This window comes from Protopterus annectens, chromosome 5.part1, assembly GCF_019279795.1.
Source record: "Protopterus annectens isolate FY-2018-M chromosome 5.part1, PAN1.0, whole genome shotgun sequence".
NCBI lineage: Eukaryota > Metazoa > Chordata > Ceratodontiformes > Protopteridae > Protopterus > Protopterus annectens.
In genome coordinates this window covers 580310266-580331090 of record NC_056736.1, presented here as the reverse complement: position 1 = coordinate 580331090, position 20825 = coordinate 580310266, and the positions used below count along the sequence as shown (strand labels likewise).

Here is a 20825-nt window from a genome sequence, read left to right as displayed (position 1 = left end):
CCTCTGAGTAAGCGATATGCCACTGAGTACAGCTGGAGTTTTTTCAGTCGGGCTGCATAGGACATATGTTTGAGGCCAGTAATCCTCTTGGTGAGGTGCTTTTGTGGTCTTTCCAGCTATTGGAAGTGTCTTGTGAGGTACATCCCAAATGGGGCATTGTACTCTATAATGGGTCTAATGAGTGACGAGTACAGGGGCACTATAACCTCTATTTCTAGATGCGAACCCCTTAGTAATTAGATGGGCTACATAGAAGGATTTCCTAACTACTTTAGCAATATGATTGTCAAAGGAGAGATTACTATCTACCTGGGTCCCCAGATCTCTTATTACCTCTTCTGTATTTAGGGGGCTGCCGTCTATGTGGTAATTCATGGGTGCTTTGTTTTTCCCAAACGGGATGACTATGCATTTTTTGGCATTTAGCTTGAGGCCATGACTTTGACACCAGGTGCCTGTCTCAGTAAGGCCTTTTTGAAGGATGTCTGTGTCAGCTGGAAAGTCAAATATGGCTCCCAATTTGCAGTCATCAGCGAACTTGTTAGCCATAGTCCTCCTGTGTTTGCCTGTACTTCGGAGAAATATATGCCGAACAGTAGGGGTCCCGGAACAGAGCCTTGCGAGACACCACTTCTGACTGGTTTAGAGTCGGACCTGGAGCCCGCTATTCTTACCGTGTGAGTTCTGTCTGTAAGCCAGTTGGCAACCCATCTTGTGACGTAGGGGTTTATGTTCAGGCTGGTGAGTTTTTCTATAATACCAGAGTGAGGAATGGTGTCGAACGCCTTGGCGAGATCAAGGTAGGCTGTGTGAACCACCTTTCCCTCATCTATGGCCTTGGTGACTGTCTCGAAGAAGTCACCAGGTTTAGTAGGCATGATCTGCCCTTAACAAAGGCAAACTGGGTCGGGTCAAGTGTTTGAAGGTTCCCAATGTCTTTGTTAATGAGTTCCATGATGATGCGCTCCATAGCCTTGCAGACCAGGCTAGTCAGGCTTATGGGGCAATAGTTACCAGTGTCAGTTGTGGCCCCTCCTTTGTGGAGCGGAATAATCGTTGCTGTGCGCCATTCTACGGGCACGTAGCCTGTGGAGAGGCTGAGGTTGAACAGCGTGTTTGGGTAAGGGTTAGTTCGCTCTGTAGTTCTTGCAAGACGCAGCCTGGGACACCATCTGGCCCCATTGATGCTGTGTTTTTGGCTTTTGAAAGGGCTGTTTTCACCTGTGCTTCTGTGATTTCTGGGACACTACACTTTTCCGGTATTGTTGTGGGCCCTTTTGAAGGTGAGAGGGAGGTGAAGTTTGCACTGAATCTGCCAGGATGTTGGCAATATCAGTAAGTTCAGTATATTTTGTGCTATTTTGCACTAGCTCAGAGCATTTCTGCGAGTTGCCACTTAGATTCTTGACACAGCTAAAGAAGGCTTTGTGGTTATCTTTCGAATCCTTGGCTATTTTTCTTTCAAAGTTAGCCTTGGATGATTTTATGAGAGACCTTAGTTTCTTACGGATACTGATCAGGGATGTCTTTCCTTCTTGGGATTTTCTTTTTTTCTGAACTAGTTTCCTCCTTATGTTGTATAATCTGTTTATGGCAGGGGTCCATCAGACTGGTTTCCTTCTCTAAGGGGAGTGAGTCTTGGTTTTGCTAGGGATGGCATGATCCATGCATCCTCGTAGGTGCTCATAGAGTGCAATTGTAAAGGATTCTGCATCTTGGGCAGTGTTATCCTTTAGCGTGGGAGCTGTGAAACTTACCACCTCTGCCTTAAGTAAGGTGAAGTTTGCTTTGTTCAGGGGGAGCCTCCACTAGCTCCTACAAAAATACATTGTTCACAATGGAAACAGACACTGAAAAAGAAAACTCCTCTGAGGGAGATGGGGCATATGTGCTTTCCACGGAATTAGAGTCCTGGCCTTGATAATCCATAGGAGAGGAAGCTCTCTCTCTATTAAATTCAGATTCTTCTGTCTTATTTCAAGATTTTCTGTATTACAATAGTATTCCAGCAAGACTTTTTGCATTTCAGGATCAACTGCTTATGATAAACTTCTGGATAAAGTGAGAAATTCATCTTTATGCACTACAAGTATATCCTCAGATAAGCAATGTCTAAACTTTTCTTTTTCCTGGACAAAATACTCTGGAAGAAAGCCAACTGAGGGAAGGCTCTTTATTCAGGGCAACAGGCCTCTTCCCTGGCTACCCTGAGAAGAATCTCCCAGAGCATCTCCCAACCCAAAAAGGTAGACAGTTCTCCCATGCACTTATCAGACAGAGGCACAACCACAGAGGACATGTCTGACCCCAGATTCATGATGGCAGAAGCAATACAGAGGAACTCGGAGACCACTGGAGGGAACAGAGGAATAATGAATGGCCACTAGAGGATCCTTCACCAGCAGCTGAGGCACTGACTGTGCCTGCAGTGACTGCAAAAACTCACTTTTAGTAAGTTTTTCTTCCTTTTTGGGTACAATGGGAGAAAAACCAGCAAGACTAAACTGAGTATCCATGCTATAATGGAGGAAGAAGCCTAACTGCTAAGTAGGCAGTACTGGAAAGAGTTGTTCAGAAGGTAAGTTGTCACAAAGTGATCACAAGACAGACACAGACACACACAAAACAGTCCCAAAACCAAAGTAGATGCACAAGCAGTACATTAAAAATCCCTGAATGAATAACAGTTCCTTTCCCTGCAATGTCATAACTGAAGACAAATGCTTTGGCAAGTTGTCACAAAGTGCACAAGCAATACAATAAATATAGTGTTAGCATTCCCTGTAAGTAAGACACAAACACCTAATCTCAAAAGTTGCAAAAGCAGTACACTTAATACAAAAATGCTCCCAAGAAAAACAATAAGCCTCTAAAACTATTAAGGTGGTTCCCAACAGGACACTACCAATAGTTACACAAACATTATGTTTCTAAAAGAAAAATATGCCACTTTTAGTCAAAAATTAGAAAAAAAAATGCACCAATACTAGAAAAGGCAAAATTCTGTGTGGAAGGGCTGTCCGGTGGGGAGGAATCTGCCAGAAATTAATCTTTTAAAGCAAGCCAGTTGTTGCCAGCAAAAATCTCAGCGTTCGTGTTCCAAAAATGTAGGAAATGGTCCTGAATAACACCAGAGTAACTGTACACAAGGATATATACATCCACACCCTCGCAATACAAAAACACAGCAAAAGAATGGGGCTGGATGGAGGGAATGGCTCCTTGAAAGTAATCAAGTAGAGTATCTACTGTTACGATAAGTTAACATAAGCAACACTACTATGCTCAGCATCATATCAGTGTTTCAGTAGCCCAAGCTATCTAGGTAGAATATTATGGCTTAGAAATTCAGAAGGGAAGAGGAAATGAACTAGGCCTGGAGAATGGTGTTAGCAAAGCCTGTTCTAAACCTGGAAAAGCAATCCAGTTTGCAATACTTTGTAAATTTATACACAGAGGAGCAAGTTGCTGCATCCAGAGTAGAATCTACTCCTTTCTGGAAAGTCACAGAAAGTCAATGAAGAAATCAAAGCCCTGTGGGAATGGGCCCCAACCCTGCCTTGAAATGTCTTATGTTGAGAACAAAGGGAAACGGTATAAGACAAACATCTAGATGTAGCCTGCTTTGATAACTGATTATCGCTTATGAAAGTACGAGGAAAGAACAAACAAGCTGATCAGCTTGCCTGAAAGACTGTGCTTTGTTTTGCCTAGGCAGTATCAGAGTTGCCTCCGGAGATGTAGAATATGAACTGCTCCCTTGTTCTTTGGATCAGGAAAAGGGGAAGAAGAATAGCAGACTGGCTCAAGGTAACTTTTGAGACCATTTCTGACATAAAAGGTGGATCAGTTCTCAAAGAAACCTGTCCTTGGGGAAAATAAGGTAGGGCGCTCCAGAATATGTAGCTGTAAATCAGGTACTGTCCTACCTGAACTTAGAGCAATAAGTAAAGCAGTTCTCCATGTTAAGAGCTTCAATTCAGCCTGATGAAATGCTTTGAAAGAAGAAACAGGAAGCCTTTCAACCACAAAGGTATGATTCCAAGGAAAAGGCACCTGCTTCCTACGTGGACATATACGTAAAAACTTTTCAATAACTGCTTGACTTGAGGATGTTTAGAAAGGGAGGGATCCAGGGAGAGACAAAGAGAAGCTGCTACCTCCCGGGCTATCACAGCAAGTCTGTAAAGGAGGAAAAGACCCATGTCCCACCCCCATTATATGTACTACATCACTGTGGTGTGGTCTGTGAAAACCTGTGCAGGTCCTGGAGACCACAGATGGATTTAGGGCTTTCAAATCATTTACTACTGCCATCATCCTTTGACATTTATGTGGTTTGAGTCTGTCTTGTCTACTTTGCTTAACTTGCATTTTCACCGCTTTTCAAACAGTTCCCCATCCAGGTCTGAAGCATCTGCTGTGACAGGCTGAGAAGGTGGTGGAAGGAAGACTGGGAGACCCGGATTCACAGAGAACCAGTCTATCTACCATATAACCTCCTTCCTTATAAATTCTAAAACAGGGATATGAAAAGATAAAGGGTGAAGATGACAAGTCTAGACTGTCCCAAGGCACCGGTGAATATTTTTCTCATTGGAAGTCTGGCCAGGGGAATCATAAGACTCCTAGAAGTCATGCATCCCAGTGGTCTGAGGAACAAAGACCAAACAAGAGTCATCCATCAGTGACTGAGAAACAATTGAAGCCAGCCGTCTGACACCCAAAGACTTCCGGTCTAGTTTCTTCTTGCAGACAGGGAAGGAAGAACCATGAAGATCAGCATCTGCTTCACAGGTTCAGCCAAGTGCAACGCACTGAAGACTGGCAGCCAGGCATGAAGGAGTTGGCAAAGTCTTAGACAAAATCAGGTTCAGCTAAGAAAAACGGTGACAGTCTGTATAAGCACCAAGTCCTGCCCTAAAATACATAAACCTACTGAACATGTAGGACAAACGTAAAACAGATTTTTATTTATTTATTGTTACAGAGATGCATACACCAACATTTATACATAACATTTCCCTGATAAAAAGTCATTGTTGCGTCTTTCGGCTTTTCCCAGTTAGGGGTCGCCACAGCAGAACTCCGGTCCGCTAATGATTGGCAGTAGATTTTTATGTGCCGAGTTGCCAGCTCTGACGCACAACCTTCAACGAAGGTATGCCCATTCACGCACGTCTCCAGACAAAAGACGCTATAGCTGAGAATCGAACGGAACAACGTCTTACTGCCAGGCGACAGCGCTACCGCAGCACCAACATCGTAGTATATTTCCCTGATAAAAAGTGAAAGTCTGAAATTAAAAAAAGGCTTCCCAGCAAAATGCTATTTTTTGTTTGTTTTTATGGAAAAAAAAATATCTTCCCTTAAAAAAATTATTTTAGTGGAAGGTTTTTCCCAATAAATAACTTACCTGCCCAGTCCTGAAGGACTGCTAGCAACCAACAGTTTCACAAATACCTCCCAGGAGCTCTCTTCAGCAGCAAGAAACTGAGGTTTTTGGCCCTGTGTTGCTTCATGGGAGAAGTGCACCCTTAAGCTTTGGAAAGCCAGTTGGTAGCTGGGGGTAGGATCCCAAACAGCTTAGGCTACTGCAACAGTGATCCAATGTTGAGCATCATTCACTATAGTGATAATGCAGCCATAGGACATTAAGAATTGGTGTGAGAATTTGAAAAGTGATATAAGTTCAACTCTGCTAAAAGCAAAGGATGCACTCTATACGATGCGACTAAGATGATGCAAATTCATTTAAGATGCACACTCAAGGCCTAGATGGGTGATTTCTCAGTATAGCTTGAAACAAAATAGCACATGGACTGAGGAACCTACAAGTTTACTTTCTCGGTCAGTTAAGAATTGTTTGAAATTCTGACAACTGTATAAAGACTGGCAATTCCTAACACAGTAAAATAAAGTCTACAGAAAAATACACTGCCAGCCAATACTTACTGATGTGCAATAGTTGTTAATCGCTCATCATTGACAGCTCTTCGCACTTCTGCTCTGTGTCGCTCTGTAGAAATACTGAAGTAAAATAAATGGAGCACTGCATTAGTTCAATGGGTTACACGACCACAGCAATTAGCTAGCATACTTCAATACAACCATACATCCAAAACGGACACAACGTTTGGAAAAAGTAACAGTGCTGCAATAAAAACATATTAAGACACATCCTCAGAACATCTTACTAGCCACTTTCACAATATCCTAAAATAGACATAGGATCATAGGTAGGTACTAGGCTATCGGCCCACGGGCCTACGTAAGCCTAGCCAACAAGGTTCCCTGGCTTACGCCACCCAAGAAAGTTATTTTCCAGTGCCACTGTCGGGCAGAGACACAGAAGTGATCCCTATGGTGTATTTCCTATTTCCCATCCACTCATCAAGATTTTTCTTGAAGAGTGCTAATGAAGAACTTGAGATGATTAACAGGACATCATAAGAAATGATTAACATGACATGTAACTGCATTGTATTTAACTGTATTATGTTGCTACCTTTAAATTTATTATTCATGTGCAAACGTAAGTATTCAGCCAATTCTGACAACTCCAACAGAAAAGGAACACAGTCTGGTTGAGACTAAAACAAAAAAACACTCCTGTCAAATTGAAAGAAGTAACGTATGGCAATTCTGGTTTAATTTCCTACTACTAGTTTACAAAATGAATTAAATAAAACAATAAACATAAAATGACAAGTGTATATCTACATAATCATAAACACCAGTTATAACTGAAGCACACTGATGTATTCAAGTCCAGAAGTTTGTAAATGTTATGCCAAATGAAACAAATCAGTGATGCAGACTCTTCTTAGACAAACAAAAACAAGAAAAATTAACTTTCTGTAGTGATAAGTACTCTCAGAGTTCAAGAGACCCAAATAATCAAAGGCCACAGTCTCGAACAAAGTCCAGTGAATCTCTTCTAGGACAGGAAAAATGAAGAAATACCCACAAAACACATGTACTAAGTAGTCTCTTTTGTAGAAAGATGCACAGGTTTCCTCAAGTCCACAGCGAGTCTTCTTAGTAAGGCACTACTCAGAACCGCTGATTCAGACAATCTCCCTTCTAAAAGAGGCCAAATTATCTGAATTAGTACGGCTACAGCCATCTCAGAGAGCACTTAATCACACCACTGAACCACACAAGAATCATCTCTTATTAATACCAACTATTTAAAGCAACAGCTGTTCTGATATCCCAAGGTTATGCTGGATAATATGCATTATATGTGTATAAGCTGCTTTCCTTTCTGTCATATTAAAATGTTGAGTTGTCTGCCTCATGACATGTAACTGCAATAATTTCACTTGTATTTCACTGTATTCTCTCTGTAATGTGGAGCTTTTCTCTCCCTGGGTCTCCACTGAAAACAGGTTCTTTATGACCCAGTTGGACCTTCCCATCAGCTAAATAAACATCAGGCAAAGTTCCATCTGTAATATTTCTTCATTTGCCTCAATTTGATGCACCATTCTGATAAGAAGCACCACACTATGGTAAAAGAACTAGTGCATATATAAAAAAGAACTAGTGCATATATAAAAACACATGTGCATACATATGCACACATTTAATTATACATTGGGTATAAATATATGTCTAAATACACATTTCACACATTTGTAGCATAATGACCAACGAGACTGAAAAACAATGCTCATTGTAGTGTTGTGTCTGCTAGAGTTGCATTTAATACAGGCTGTTACAGAAACATGCAAAGTTAACTCTGAAACAGGTGAGAAAGCCAGAGAAAACTGCAAGTCTCCGTGGTAACCAGAAAGGAGCAGCTGTATATACAAATATATCATAACTACACCCTGAAAATATCAAATTCCAGATGTCTGGCCACTCCAGTGGCATACAGGGATAAAGCCCTGACAATAACCTAGCCGATCCACATTTGATCAGCGGGTTGAGTGACTGATCAGAAGGGAAGGGATGGGCATGCCTGTCCTAGGTGGGAGGGCACTGGTTGATATAGTCTCATGGGGAAGCGTCGTCCAAAATAGGGAGTTACCATCAGACAATCAATGAGCATGGGGGGTATAAACAAAAAAATATATCTCCCACCCCTATTTCAAGCAGAGTTCACGGGACACCTTTAGGTAGACCTGGTGTAGCTGTGGAGCACTGGCACCTGGGATGGTAACAATGAGTTCTGAGGGGACCGAAAGTAATTACAGCCCACTGGGCTTAGAGAGAGTTCTGAAGAATCTCCAGGGAACTACATATGAGGGATGAAGGCAGTCTGGAAGGCATCCCTGAAATCAGGAAAAGGAATACAAACGATCATCCTGCAAAGGAATTACACCTACTTGAATGGGAAAGCAAAATGTAAGAAAAACTACGTAGTGTTGGTCGCCTGTCCAACTTTGGAAAGAAGCCAAGTACCATTTGTTTTCTGAACAGTTTTAAAAAGAAGTCTGAAAGTGTGATGGACTTGAAATTAACTTTAGGAAAGGATATTTATACCAGATTTGTTTGTATTTTTGCAAGAAAGTATTTTTCCTCATTCCTGTAAATACCTTAAAATATTTCAGAGGCTGCTTTTCTTCAATACAAGCACAGTAAATTGCTAGTATGTATGTGCTCGCAAACATGCACAGAAACAGAAAAAAAGATTAAGAGTAACAAGACCTTTCAGCTGCCAATTCACAAGATGTCTTATACTAAAGTCTGACTCAAGTCTGCCTAACATGGAAAGGGGGGGAGGTGGATTGCAAAAAAGAACTCCAAACAGCAACTGACGGCTGGAAGTCGAGCTGGTACCGCGGCACCGTGAAAATCTACTGCCAATCATTAGCGGACCGGAATTCCACTGTGGCAAACCCTAACCGGGAAAAGCCAAAACAAACAGCAACTGACAGTAAAATAAATGTTCCGTTTAAGTAGTAGAAATATCAAATAAAGGGCTAGAAAAGAAGAATTAATGGCAAAGGCAAAAACAGGCAGAATTATGCAAGCACAAAGGAGTGAAACAGAAATTCTGAGTTTAAAAAGGCACCTGCTGGGAAAGGAAGAAAAAGAAGCTCGAGGCAAAATAGGCGCAGCTTCGCTTGAACATACGTAAAGACACAAAATGGAAAAAAGTGGCAGACAGACTATGAAAAAGACTGAAGAATAAGAAAGTCAAACCTAAGAGGGCTGAAAGCAGCTGGATATACTTCAACAGGTTTGCAAAGAAAATGAGAACTACATATTTTATAATAAATCTAACGAGAACTAAGAACATATAATGCCAAATACTAGTAATGTGGAAAAAGGAGGAGGAGTGCCTTCTCTGGGTGTTTAACAAAACATAACGTTTTAAACCCCTGTACTTAATGAGACTAGAAAAAAATACATACAGTGACGACAGGAGGTAATGTCAGTTATGCCAGGAGGACTAGGGCAGTGGATGTGCAACATATGCTAGTACAGTTAGCTGGAATTTAGTAAAGAATTATATGTTATTTGAATATCAAACTGATTTGTACTGATGCTTGTGTTTAAAAATGTATTTGTAAAGGTGCTTGTGTTAAAATGTATCAACAGTATTTCCTGCTGAACAGAAAAGAAATGTACATGCATTAGGAGGAGTGTTCCCAGCACAAGAATCTGGTAGTCTATTGGCCGTCTTGGGCCAATTTCTAGCTCTTTCAAGTCCCCCTGTATAAAACCCGCTTTGGCGCGGTTTTTGTGCTTGTTACTACTCAGCCAAGCTCCTCGTGGTCCTGCAGAGTGGTGCTAGCAGCAGAGGCTAAAAGAGCGACTGCTAACCTGACAAAAGTGTTTTTCCTGCTACTACCTGGGCAACTGTCCGATCTAGCTAAACTGCAAGTATTTCTGCTTCTTGAACTGTTTTAAACTGTTTAAAGTTGTTTTTGCACCTGCACTTTTAAAGTTTGTCCAGTTTGTTGTGGCAGTGGGAAGCTTAGAGCAGCCTATCTATCCCTGGAGGAGTGTTCCCAGCACAAGAATCTGGTAGTCTATTGGCCATTTTGGGCCAATTTCTAGCTCTTTCAAGTCCCCCTGTATAAAACCCACTTTGGCATGGCTTTGCGCGATTTTGCGCATAACGCAGCATCGGGCAGCTCCACTTAACTGGGTTTAAACCATTGTCGGCTCCACAAAGTCTGCTCTTCACTTTTACCCTTAAAACTGATCTAGTTCTCATAATAAACACCCTATTCCTACTCTAAAGCCTGGCACTTGCTCAGTAAAGCAATTATATAAGTCAGCACTAAAAAATTAAAAGCACTACACCCTCACAAACTCCCCTTGAGTACCTTGTTCCCCATTGGTCCTTTTTTTCAATTATAAAGGAATTCCCAATACTATTCTGGCATGTCCAAAGGTCAGTTGTCAATCTCCTCTCCGGTCCAGCTGGTGAATCTGGGAATCTTAAGGCAATGTTACAACTGCCTCATGTACACAGACAACCCTCTCCTCCTCCCAACAAATTCCAACACATGTGAGAGATGCAACCATATAGCCAAACTGGAGGCTAAGCTCTCTCAACTCAGTACTGGAGTAACCAGTCAGGAGGAGAAGGAAACCACACTCACTACAATTCCAGTCTCACACAGACCTACCACGACAGCAAACCAAACACATAAACACACAAAAACATACTCGGAGGCTCTAAATAAAAATCTGCCTAAGCAGCAGAGACCTCCAAAGCAGACACCCAAGCAACCGCTACCCTAAAACAAAACACGTGCAACACATAGCTCACAAAGCCAGTGTGCCGAACAGTCACAGCCCTTAAGGCTAAACAACACACCTGATACACTTGTAATAGGTGACTATCGTCAGGCACACTGACGTCCTGCTCACCAGGCTGAACAAGGAGAAAGTCACGGTGAGCTGCCTGTCGGGTGCTAGGATCCGCCACATAACACAAGCACTCAGGTCACTCCAAGGCAAGTACAAATATGACTCAGTCATTGTCCATGCTGGTGTGAATGATCTGAGATGTACCTCCCTGGACTACATGAAGAGAGACAGAGGAGCTTTCTGAGCATGTAGCCCAGGCCGGTATGACCCTGACCTTGAGTAGCATCTTACCCTCACCAAGAATGATGCCACAATATGAAGACAAGATGATCAATTTCAACAACTGGCTTAAGTATTGGTGTCATTCAAAGGGGATCTAATGCCTGTCAGCCTGGGATGACATGCTCGACAAGCCACGATGCTTCGCTAGGGACGGCTTGCACCTGTCACCCCTGGGCTTTCGGATATTGGCAAAGGCTCTTGCCACCCCCATAGTGCCTTTTTTAGGCAAGGCTCAAAAGACAAACCCACCTCCATAGGTATCACAAGGGATAAGAAACTAAGAGTAATGCCACTCAACGCCAGAAGTCTAAACCTCAAGATGCTCGCTCTCTAAACTCTCCTTGGCATGGAGAACATCGATATCTGTGCAGGAACAGAAACATGGTTCAACGTTACCGAAAGCACCCCAGCACTACCAGGTTATACCTCATACCATGCTTTAAGGCCCCAAAACTTGGACCGAACCACAAAAGGAGGGTGAGTATCAATATTCGTCAAAGATACCCACACCTCCAGGTTGGTGGCACAGCACAAAGCATCAGAGACTATCCATGTGCAACTAACAGTGGGTAAAACTGCCTTCCAGTTTATAGCCTGCTACAGACCACCCTCCCAAACCCAGGAACCCCAGTCGGCCTTCCTGAGAACACTGGAAAATATGAAGGTCTCTCCAAACACCATTATATTGGGCGACTTCAACTACCCAAATATAGACTGGGAGCATTACTCTAGCTCCAACACCCTAGCCCAAAGGTTCCTAGAATTTATAAACTCAAATGCTATGGAACAACTTGTTACCACTCCCACAAGAGGGGAAAACATACTTGACCTGATCATCACCAACATGGGGGCTCTATGCTCCAGACCAGAAGTGTATCCCTCACTGGCAAGATCAGACCATAAACTAATCTCACTGGATATTCACATCCCAACCCCACCCCCTGCCCAGAAAACCACAGTGAAAAACTTCTCTAAAGCAAATTTCACACTCCTCAAAACCGAGGTGGAATCCTTCAAAGCCCCCGGGCCTGTGGAAAATACGGCCCAGACCACAGAATCCTTTATAAACGCATTCTATGAACACCTTCAGGAATGCATGGATCATGCAATCCCAAATAAAACCAAGACCCAATCCTCCAAAGGCAGGCGTCCTGTCTGGTGGACCCCAGCCATAAACAAACTATACAATAGAAGTAAGAAGCTAATACATGATAGAGCAAAATCCCAAAAAGGGAAGGCATCTCTGATCAGTATCAGCAAAAAACTACGGGCACTCATAAAATAGTCTAAGGCCAGCTTCGAGAGAAAAACTGCACAGGACACCAAGAATAATCACAAGGCTTTCTTTAGTTATGTTAGGAACCTGGGTGGGAATTCTCAGATATGCTCAGAATTAGTCCAAAATGACAAAAAATACACCAAACCCACAGACATTGCCAACATCCTAGATGACAGGTTCAGCGCAAACTCCCCCCCCCTCCCCACCAAAAGGGCAAATATCTATCCCAGCAGAGTGCTGCCCCCCTGACATCTCAGATGCTCAGGTAAGAGCCGCCCTCTCCAAAGCAAAAAACACAGCATCAATGGGACCAGACGGTATCCCGGGCTGCGTCCTACATGAACTCCAAGAAGAGCTAAACCCCAACATAAAACTATTGTTCAATCTCAGCCTTACTACAGGATATGTACCCAAAGAGTGGCGTACAGCAACAGTGGTCCCTCTCCACAAAGGTGGTGCCTCAACGGATCCTGGAAACTATTGCCCCATAAGCCTGACTAGCTTGGTCTGCAAAGCTATGGAAAGGATCATCATGGACCTCATAAGTAAAGATACTGGGACATACAGACACTGGATCCTACCCAGTTCGGCTTTGTTAAGGGCAGATCCCGCCTCTTAAACCTGGTTGATTTCTTTGAAACAGTCACCAAGGCCAATGACGAGGGGAAGGTGGTCCACATAGCCTACCTGGACCTCGCAAAAGCCTTCGATATAATACCCCACTCGGGCATTATAGATAACCTCTCCAGCTTAAATATAAACCCCTGTCACTAGATGGGTTGCAAACTGGCTCAAGGACAGAACCCACATGGTTAGAAATTCTGGAGCCATGTCAGACTCCAAACCAGTTACAAGTGGCGTCCCACAAGGCTCAGTCCTGGGACCTCTCTTGTTCGGTATATATTTCTCGGAGGTACAGGCCAACACAGAAGGACTGTGGCTGACCAAGTTCGCAGATGACTGCAAACTAGGCGCCATAATAGACTCTCCAGCCGACACAAGCATCCTACAAAAGGGCCTCATAGAAACAGACAACTGGTGCCAGAACCATGGCCTCAAGCTAAATGCCAAAAAGTGTATAGTCATCCCTTTGGCAAAAACAAAGTGCCCACAAATTACCACATAGGTGGTAATCCATTAAATCTGGAAGAAGTAATTAGGGACCTGGGGACCCAAGTTGATAGCAATCTCTCATTTGAAAACCACGTGGCCAAAGTGGTTAGAAAAACATTTTATGTAGCCCACCTAATCATGAAGGGATTCACATCTAGATCAGGGGAGGTCATCGTGCCTCTTTACTCATCCCTCATCAGGCCCATAACTGAGTATAATGCCCCTTTTGGGATGTACCTTACCAGACACCTGCAGCAACTGGAAAGACCCCAAAAGTACCTCACCAAGAGGATCAAAGGGCTCAAACAGATGCCATATGCTGCCCGGTTAAAGAAACTCCAGCTCTACTCAGTGGCATACCGCCTGCTCAGAGGCGATCTGTGCCTGACCTATAAAGCCATGTCCAACCCGGAATTAATGGACATGCTGCACCTCAGAAAATCCAAATCCCATCGAGCTACGCGTGCGAGAGACTTGAACCTCAGCACTGAAATAAATAGGACATGCTGGAGGGACAGATTCATAACCCAGAGGCTCCCTTCACTCTGGAATAGAATCCCAGTCCAGGTTAGGCAGAGTCCCTCATTGACTCTCTTCAAGAGGAATCTTGATGAGTGGATGGGAGATCGTAGGTTTACCCCGGGTATCACTTCTGTGTCACTGTTAGACAGAGGCACAATATACTAACCTCGAAAAAGGGCATACCAAAATTCATAAAATGGGTGGCGAAAGCCAAACACACTGGCTAGGCTTATAAATGCCCTAGGGCAGATAGCCTAGTATGAACCTATGAACCTATTATTGCAATGGTTTAAATGTATACAGCGTAACTGCATTTACTAGAAGAGAAGAGGTTAATCAACCTGACTTTGAAAAACTATTCTTGAAATTAAATTTCTTTATGGTTAAGCCATAAAGATGTTATCCCACAGTTTTGAAGGGAGCCAGACACACGTCTGTACTAGAGAATAGCTTGTAGCTCCTGTAGGAAGAATTGAATGGTTTTATTGCTTTATGGCTTCCAGATGCCACTTTAATGACATCCTATTTTTGCATGCCATGGTTCCAATGACAACATTCAAAGTTTTGTGGAATATTTAAATACAACTACAATTTGTTTGTGTTTTACCATTGAGAATACCGGTAGAATAGACAATTTTTTGGATGTTATATTAGACCTTAGTGAAACCACTGACATTACATACAGCAAGATTTTTTAAGAAAACAGCATTTACAAAAAACTACATAATAAAAGTGCACATCTGGGTTGTATGAAAAAGAATATTCCTAGGGGTCAGTTCATTAGAGCTTCTCATTTAACATCAGAAGAAAGTGGTTTGGGATGAAGTTAAAAGGTTTATTTCTTCAGAGTTTACCCTGGGGATGTTCTACATAAGACAATAAGAAATGTTTTGGAGGTTAGAAACACTAGGTATTCTCCAATTTTAAAAGAAAGAATCTCATCATATACAACAAAAAGATATTGATGGTATTAATAACAAATATGTTTATTTTACATTGTAGATAAGTTGATATATCCTTATAATGCAACTAAGAATTAGAAGATTTTATTTGGAGATAAGGAACTGGACTGATGTAGTAGAGCAAGGTCCATGTTTTGTTTATAAAATGGTCAACAGTTTAAAATTGTTATTAGCAAAAGCAAATACTGAAATATCTCTAACCTCAAAAAATAAAGGCATGTACAAATGTGGTAACCGTAAGAGCTGCAGGTATATTAATGAAGGTTCACATATTATGGTGAAGAATTATCCCCAAACCATAGGTAGTAAAAAAATATTGCAACTATAAATCAGATCATGCTATTTATCTAGCTTCCTGTTTCAGCTGTCCTGCATGTTATGTGGGTATGACAACCAGGATGAAAGGTAAGAGAATTTCCAAGAATATATATGCTATACAAACCATGAATGAAAATAAATTAATGTCCTCACCATAACTAAGCATCCGTGTTGGCCATTTTCATTCTTCCTCAATGTGTGGGGTACCAAATCTGACCTCGAACGCAACTTGGCCGCATGCACTAGACTTTGGATCCAATTCTCAAGCTCCTCCCTCTACCCATAATGCCCTAGTGAGTCAACATTACCTCAGATTGAGTTTGCTGTCTTACAGACCCAAAGACAGAGCAGAAAAGGTAAAGAACTGCAAAGCTGGCGTTCAAACCTGGAACAGAGGTTCCCCAATATCCACAAGGTCACCCCAAAAGAATAAGAAAAGGGGTAAGGTGAGTTGAGGAACGAAAATGGACAACATGGATGCACAGTTACAGTGAGTACATAACCAATATCCAAGATGTTGTCCTTTTTGTAGATCAATGTGTGTAAGCATCTTTAAGAAGCTATTCAAGGACTTGCACAAGTGTATAAATACTGAGCATGTGCAAGTCTGACTGCCATTTTGGAGTAAACTGTTGAGATGTAAGCGTTTATGTATGCAGGCATGTAAGGTCTGTCTGTTAATCAGTTCATTCATATTTAGTGATGCTGCTATCCATCATGATGTACTTCTATGTATTAATGCATCTAAACTAAATACCCCGCCTGCTTGTCATCTACGTTAGAGAAGGATGAGCGACAGTGTCAGAAGTGGCATGTCTAAAGGGACATAAGGTTAGGAAAAGAATGGCCAAAATTATTTGTTGCCAGAAAGACTTTGTTTCTTCCACTCAAGTCTGAGAGGCACTCGGTTGGCAATGGAGGAATATACAGGAGTGAATCATCCCTAATGCATGCATAATTAGCAAAACAGGTCAGAAACAAACTTCAGATATTAAAACTTGCTCAAAACTATTTATTTGCAAAATATTAAATGAGGCATACAGAATGCCCTAAATGATATTCAAAAACTGATACACGATACTGATAATAATATTCAAATTACTAAGAAAAATGTTTGAAATAAAGTCCGAACTGAATAAAATGGATAAAATAAGAGGAAATGGCTGCACTTTTGCTAAGCACGTATTTTTTGTATTAAAGATATCCAAGTTATTAGAAGTGTATAAAGTGTTTGCATGTTTGTGCAGTATTACAGTAATGTTATTTCACAAGATACAGAGCATATTTTGCAAAGTACAGTATTTCGAAGAGTTTATTGTGCAAATGAATGTTGTTACAAGCTCACAGAGCAGTTTGTACAGAATTACAAGGGCCGTATTTTCAGTGTGTTTAACATACTTTTTGGGCATGGCAGACTGATTTCAAAAACCCAGTGCACTTGCGTTTGACAATAATACTGCAGAGAACTGGACAGCGCTTTAGCAACAGTATGACATTTTCATACAAGCTACATTTTATGATAAAGATGTACATACAAAGGCATTTATACTACTTAATTCAGCTGGGTCAGAAACTATTGAAAGGAAATGTTCATTTGTGTCTGCACCTGTGGTCTATGCAGGAGAGGGGGACAAACCATCATATTGTTGTACAGGTTGAATCAAGGGAGGACCCTGAGTGCTTAACACAAAAATTTAGAGAAATGTGTAACCCCCCAGACAAATGTTACAATGGAAAGGCACTTATTTTACACAAGGGAGAAAAGACCTGGTGAACCTTTTGCAGCATATATAACAGACTTGAGAAACAAAGCTAAAACATGCAGATTTGGTGATTTAAGGGAGGAGATGATAAAAGACAAACGTGTGTGGTATTGAAGATGATGCCGTGAGAAAGACTTTGCTTCATGACGGTGATTTGACTTTGAATAAGGCCATTGAGATTTGTCAGATATACGAGTTCACAGAAAAGCACACAAGTATGCTTACAAATGAGAACAGCTCTAGAAGGCACAGTGACAAAGCTCATGTTGATAGTATGCATAATGAGGTTAAAGAAACAGGCCCAAGCACATGGCAGCAACTGTAGCCCCTGCAGCACTCACTGGTAAACCCCAGAGCTTTTTAGCAACTTCCAGAGTTCGCACAGTCTCACTGAAGCATACGAGTGAGTCAGCAAACTCAAAGCATGGGCCTCAATCCAGGTTCATTGCCAACTGCCATAACTGTTGTGGAAATCATGAATATAAAGGGAGAAATTTTTAGCTTTTGGTCAACAATGCCACAAAATGGAATCATTTCAAAAGGTTTTGTAAATCAAAAGGCCCACATTCTTTTATTAAAAGGAAACATTTTAATAAACAAGTTGATTATAGAGCTGCAACCCTACTCTCTATGTTGATGGCATGTCAGTGCTTAATGAAACAGTCAATACAGTACATTTAAGGGCAAAGAATGAAGTATTTTGTATTGTTCGAATAAATGGCAAACCCGTAGAGCTCAAAGCTGACACAGGTTCCAAGTGCAATGTTATGTCAGCAGAAACATTTGCTAGTGTGTGTCATGGTGAAAGGCTTGATTTGGCAAGGTCCAAAGCTTGTTGCTCATGAAGGTGAAGAATTTCAAATTGAAGACTCAGTAGTGCTTTCATGTTACCCTTCTGGGAGAAGCTATGACCTGTTACTTTATGTGGTCAAGAGGCACGTTCAGTCATTATTAGGGCTCAGAGACAGTTTGAAAATGGGACTGGTTTCATTTAACAAGTCCATTATGTTAGCTTGAAAGACCACTACTCTAATTTCACCCAGTACCTTTTTTCTACCTATGCTGATCTCTTCAAAGAAAAACTACAGAAGCTTCCAGTTGTGTACTCCATGAAGTTAGATGCAGATGTCAGTCCAGTTAAAAGGCCAGCTTGAAAAGCTCTAATAGCCATGCAGGACAGAGTCAAAGCCAGATAGATAAAATGGTGCTACAAGGTGTGATTTGCTCAGTTTTAGAACCAACTAAATGGGCATCTTCCATGGTGGCAGCTCATAAGAAAAGCTCAGATGACATCAGAATATGTACTGATCCACAAGATTTGAACAAAACACTAAAAAGACCTCATCATCCAATGCGCACAGTCGAAGTTGCAGCACTTATGCCAAATGCCACTGTGTTTTCTGTCTTAGATGCAAAGTGTTCATTTTGGCAAATTCAGGTTGACAAGAAATCATCATTGCTCACTAAGTTTAGTACTCCGTTTGGCAGGTACAGATTTTTGAAAATGCCATTTAGGATAAATTCTGCAAGTGAAGTTTTTCAACGTGCAATGGAGCAACTTTTTTCTGGATATCCTTGTGCTATTATAGTAGATGACATACTAGTAGGGGGGTAATGGTAAAGCTGAGCATGACAGAAACCTCAGAAAAGTTCTGGAAAGGGCAGATCAAGTGAATCTTAAGCTCAAATCCACAGAAATGCAAATTCAGGCTATAAGAGGTTGCTTATGTTGGTCATTTATTTACTAGTTCAGAGCTATGACTAGACCCTTCAAAGCAAACAGCTATTCTCGAGATGCCAGCTCCAATGTTCAAGCCCTGCAATGTTTTTTAGCATGGTTAACTACCTAGGTGATTTAATTCTAGACTTGAGCCAACTATCAGCACCACTAAGAGAGACATGTACAGATGTACCCCGGTCTTGGTTAGAGCAACATAAGAGAGAATTTGATGTCCTGAAACAGAGAATTACTAGTCCACCAACTCTCAGATACTATGATGTTCACAAATCAGCTACTCTTTCATGGGATGCTTCGAAATTTGGTCTTGGTGCAGTCATTCTACAAGAGGGTCAACCTGTTTCCTACGCATCGAGAACTCTCACCCAAACTGAAATACAGTATTCCTAGATCGAGAAAGAGCTTTTGGCAATTGTGTTTCATGTTCGAAGTTCCATGATTAAGTTTATGGTAAACATATCCAGATCGAAACAGACCACAAACCTTTAGTCACTATCTTGAGAAAGCTTATGCATTCAGCTCCAGCCAAATCGCAACATATGATGTTGAGATTGCAAAAATATAATTTTACTCATCTACAAGAAAGGCAAACTTCTTTATCTTGCAGATATTATTATCCAGATCACCCAGAAACACCACTGACCACCATGAGAATGAGAATCTTGATTTTGAAATCACGGAAGTGAGAAATTTTTCTTCCACGTGTCTTGATGAGCTGACAAGATCACACAGCCACAGATACAGTTTTACAAAGGCTCAACCACCTAATCAAGGATGGCCGTCAAAGCAATCTAATTTACCTCAAGAAGTGCAACCTTACTTTCCATACAGAGATGAGATTTTGTCTGACAATGGTATCATTATGAAAGGTCCGGAAGTAACAGTTACAAAGTCTTTGCAACAAGAGTACATTACTATCTTGCACTGTGGTCACCCAGGAACTCAATCTACCAAAAGAAGGGCGGGAGGTCTAGTATTTTGGCGCACTATGTCACAAGATATTGAGAGAGCACTTTTGTTCCGTGTGTAATAGTACAAAGCCACATCAGCAGAAGGAACCACTTCAGCTAACACAGATTCCAGAACTACATTGGTTGACAGTAGCCACTGACATTTTCAAGTGGACGGTCAACATTACTTGGTGTTAGTAGACTCTTACTCCAATTGGTTCGACCTACTTCCTACTCTAGCATCCAGTACTGCCATTACTAAGATGAAGCATCATTTTGCAGTCCATGGTAGTCCACACAGAGTTATTTCTGACAACAGCACACAGTTTACGAGCCAAAAGTTCAAAAGATTTGCTGAAGAGTGGGACTTTTCTCATGTCACTAGTAGCCCAGAGTACCTGCAGTCAAATGGTTTGGCAGAAAGTGCAGTTCTAAGTCCAAAACAGTTACTTGAGAAGTCAAAACAAGACAATAATGATGTTTCCTGAATTTCCTGAATGTGAGAAACATTCCTTGTGATAAACATCTTGGATCACCTGCTCAGAGACTTCTCTTGAGACAAACCAGAACCACATTACCAATCAGTAGTCAATTGTTGGTTCCATGTGTCAAGAACAGGTCAGTGAAAACCAACCTGTTGAACGTTTAACCCAGAAGTCCTACTACAAGACCAGCAAACCGCTCAATCCATTAAGAGAAGAAGTGGTAAGGATGCAAACGTCCAAAGGTTATGATCAGATTGGTGTTGTGAACAGTACTTGCCCAGAGCAGAGACTGAACACTGTGGAATCACAAGGAGCAGAGTTTAGACGGAACTGGAAACATTTGAGACCAGTGTCTGAGCCTATACCATAGCACATAGCATGTGAGACTACCTCAGAGTTCGTTGTCCTGTGTTGCAATTCCAGAGGAAGTTCCAGAGAATATTCCCATTCCTGTGACGAATCCATAAGTTCCTGATACGAGTTGTTCGACTAAGACTGACTGCCCCTGTTGCTAAATTCAGTTCAGATTGTTATGTTACGAGACCCAGTCATATCTCCAGACCACGTAACAGATACACGGCAACCTGGACATGAACATTGCGTTTGTTTCCAATATCTATAATAATGCATGTCT

At 41.6% G+C, this 20825-nt stretch overlaps 1 protein-coding gene across 1 annotated transcript in view; it reads right to left on the bottom strand.

Moving 5' to 3' along the window:
- Nucleotides 1-20825, bottom strand: part of EMSY (EMSY transcriptional repressor, BRCA2 interacting) — a 1287433-nt gene that overhangs the window by 1174877 nt on the left and 91731 nt on the right. Inside the window, exon 3 of the mRNA XM_044072832.1 lies at nucleotides 5956-6030. Coding sequence (XP_043928767.1) covers nucleotides 5956-6030 — 75 coding nt within the window. The remainder of the gene's footprint in view (nucleotides 1-5955; nucleotides 6031-20825) is intronic.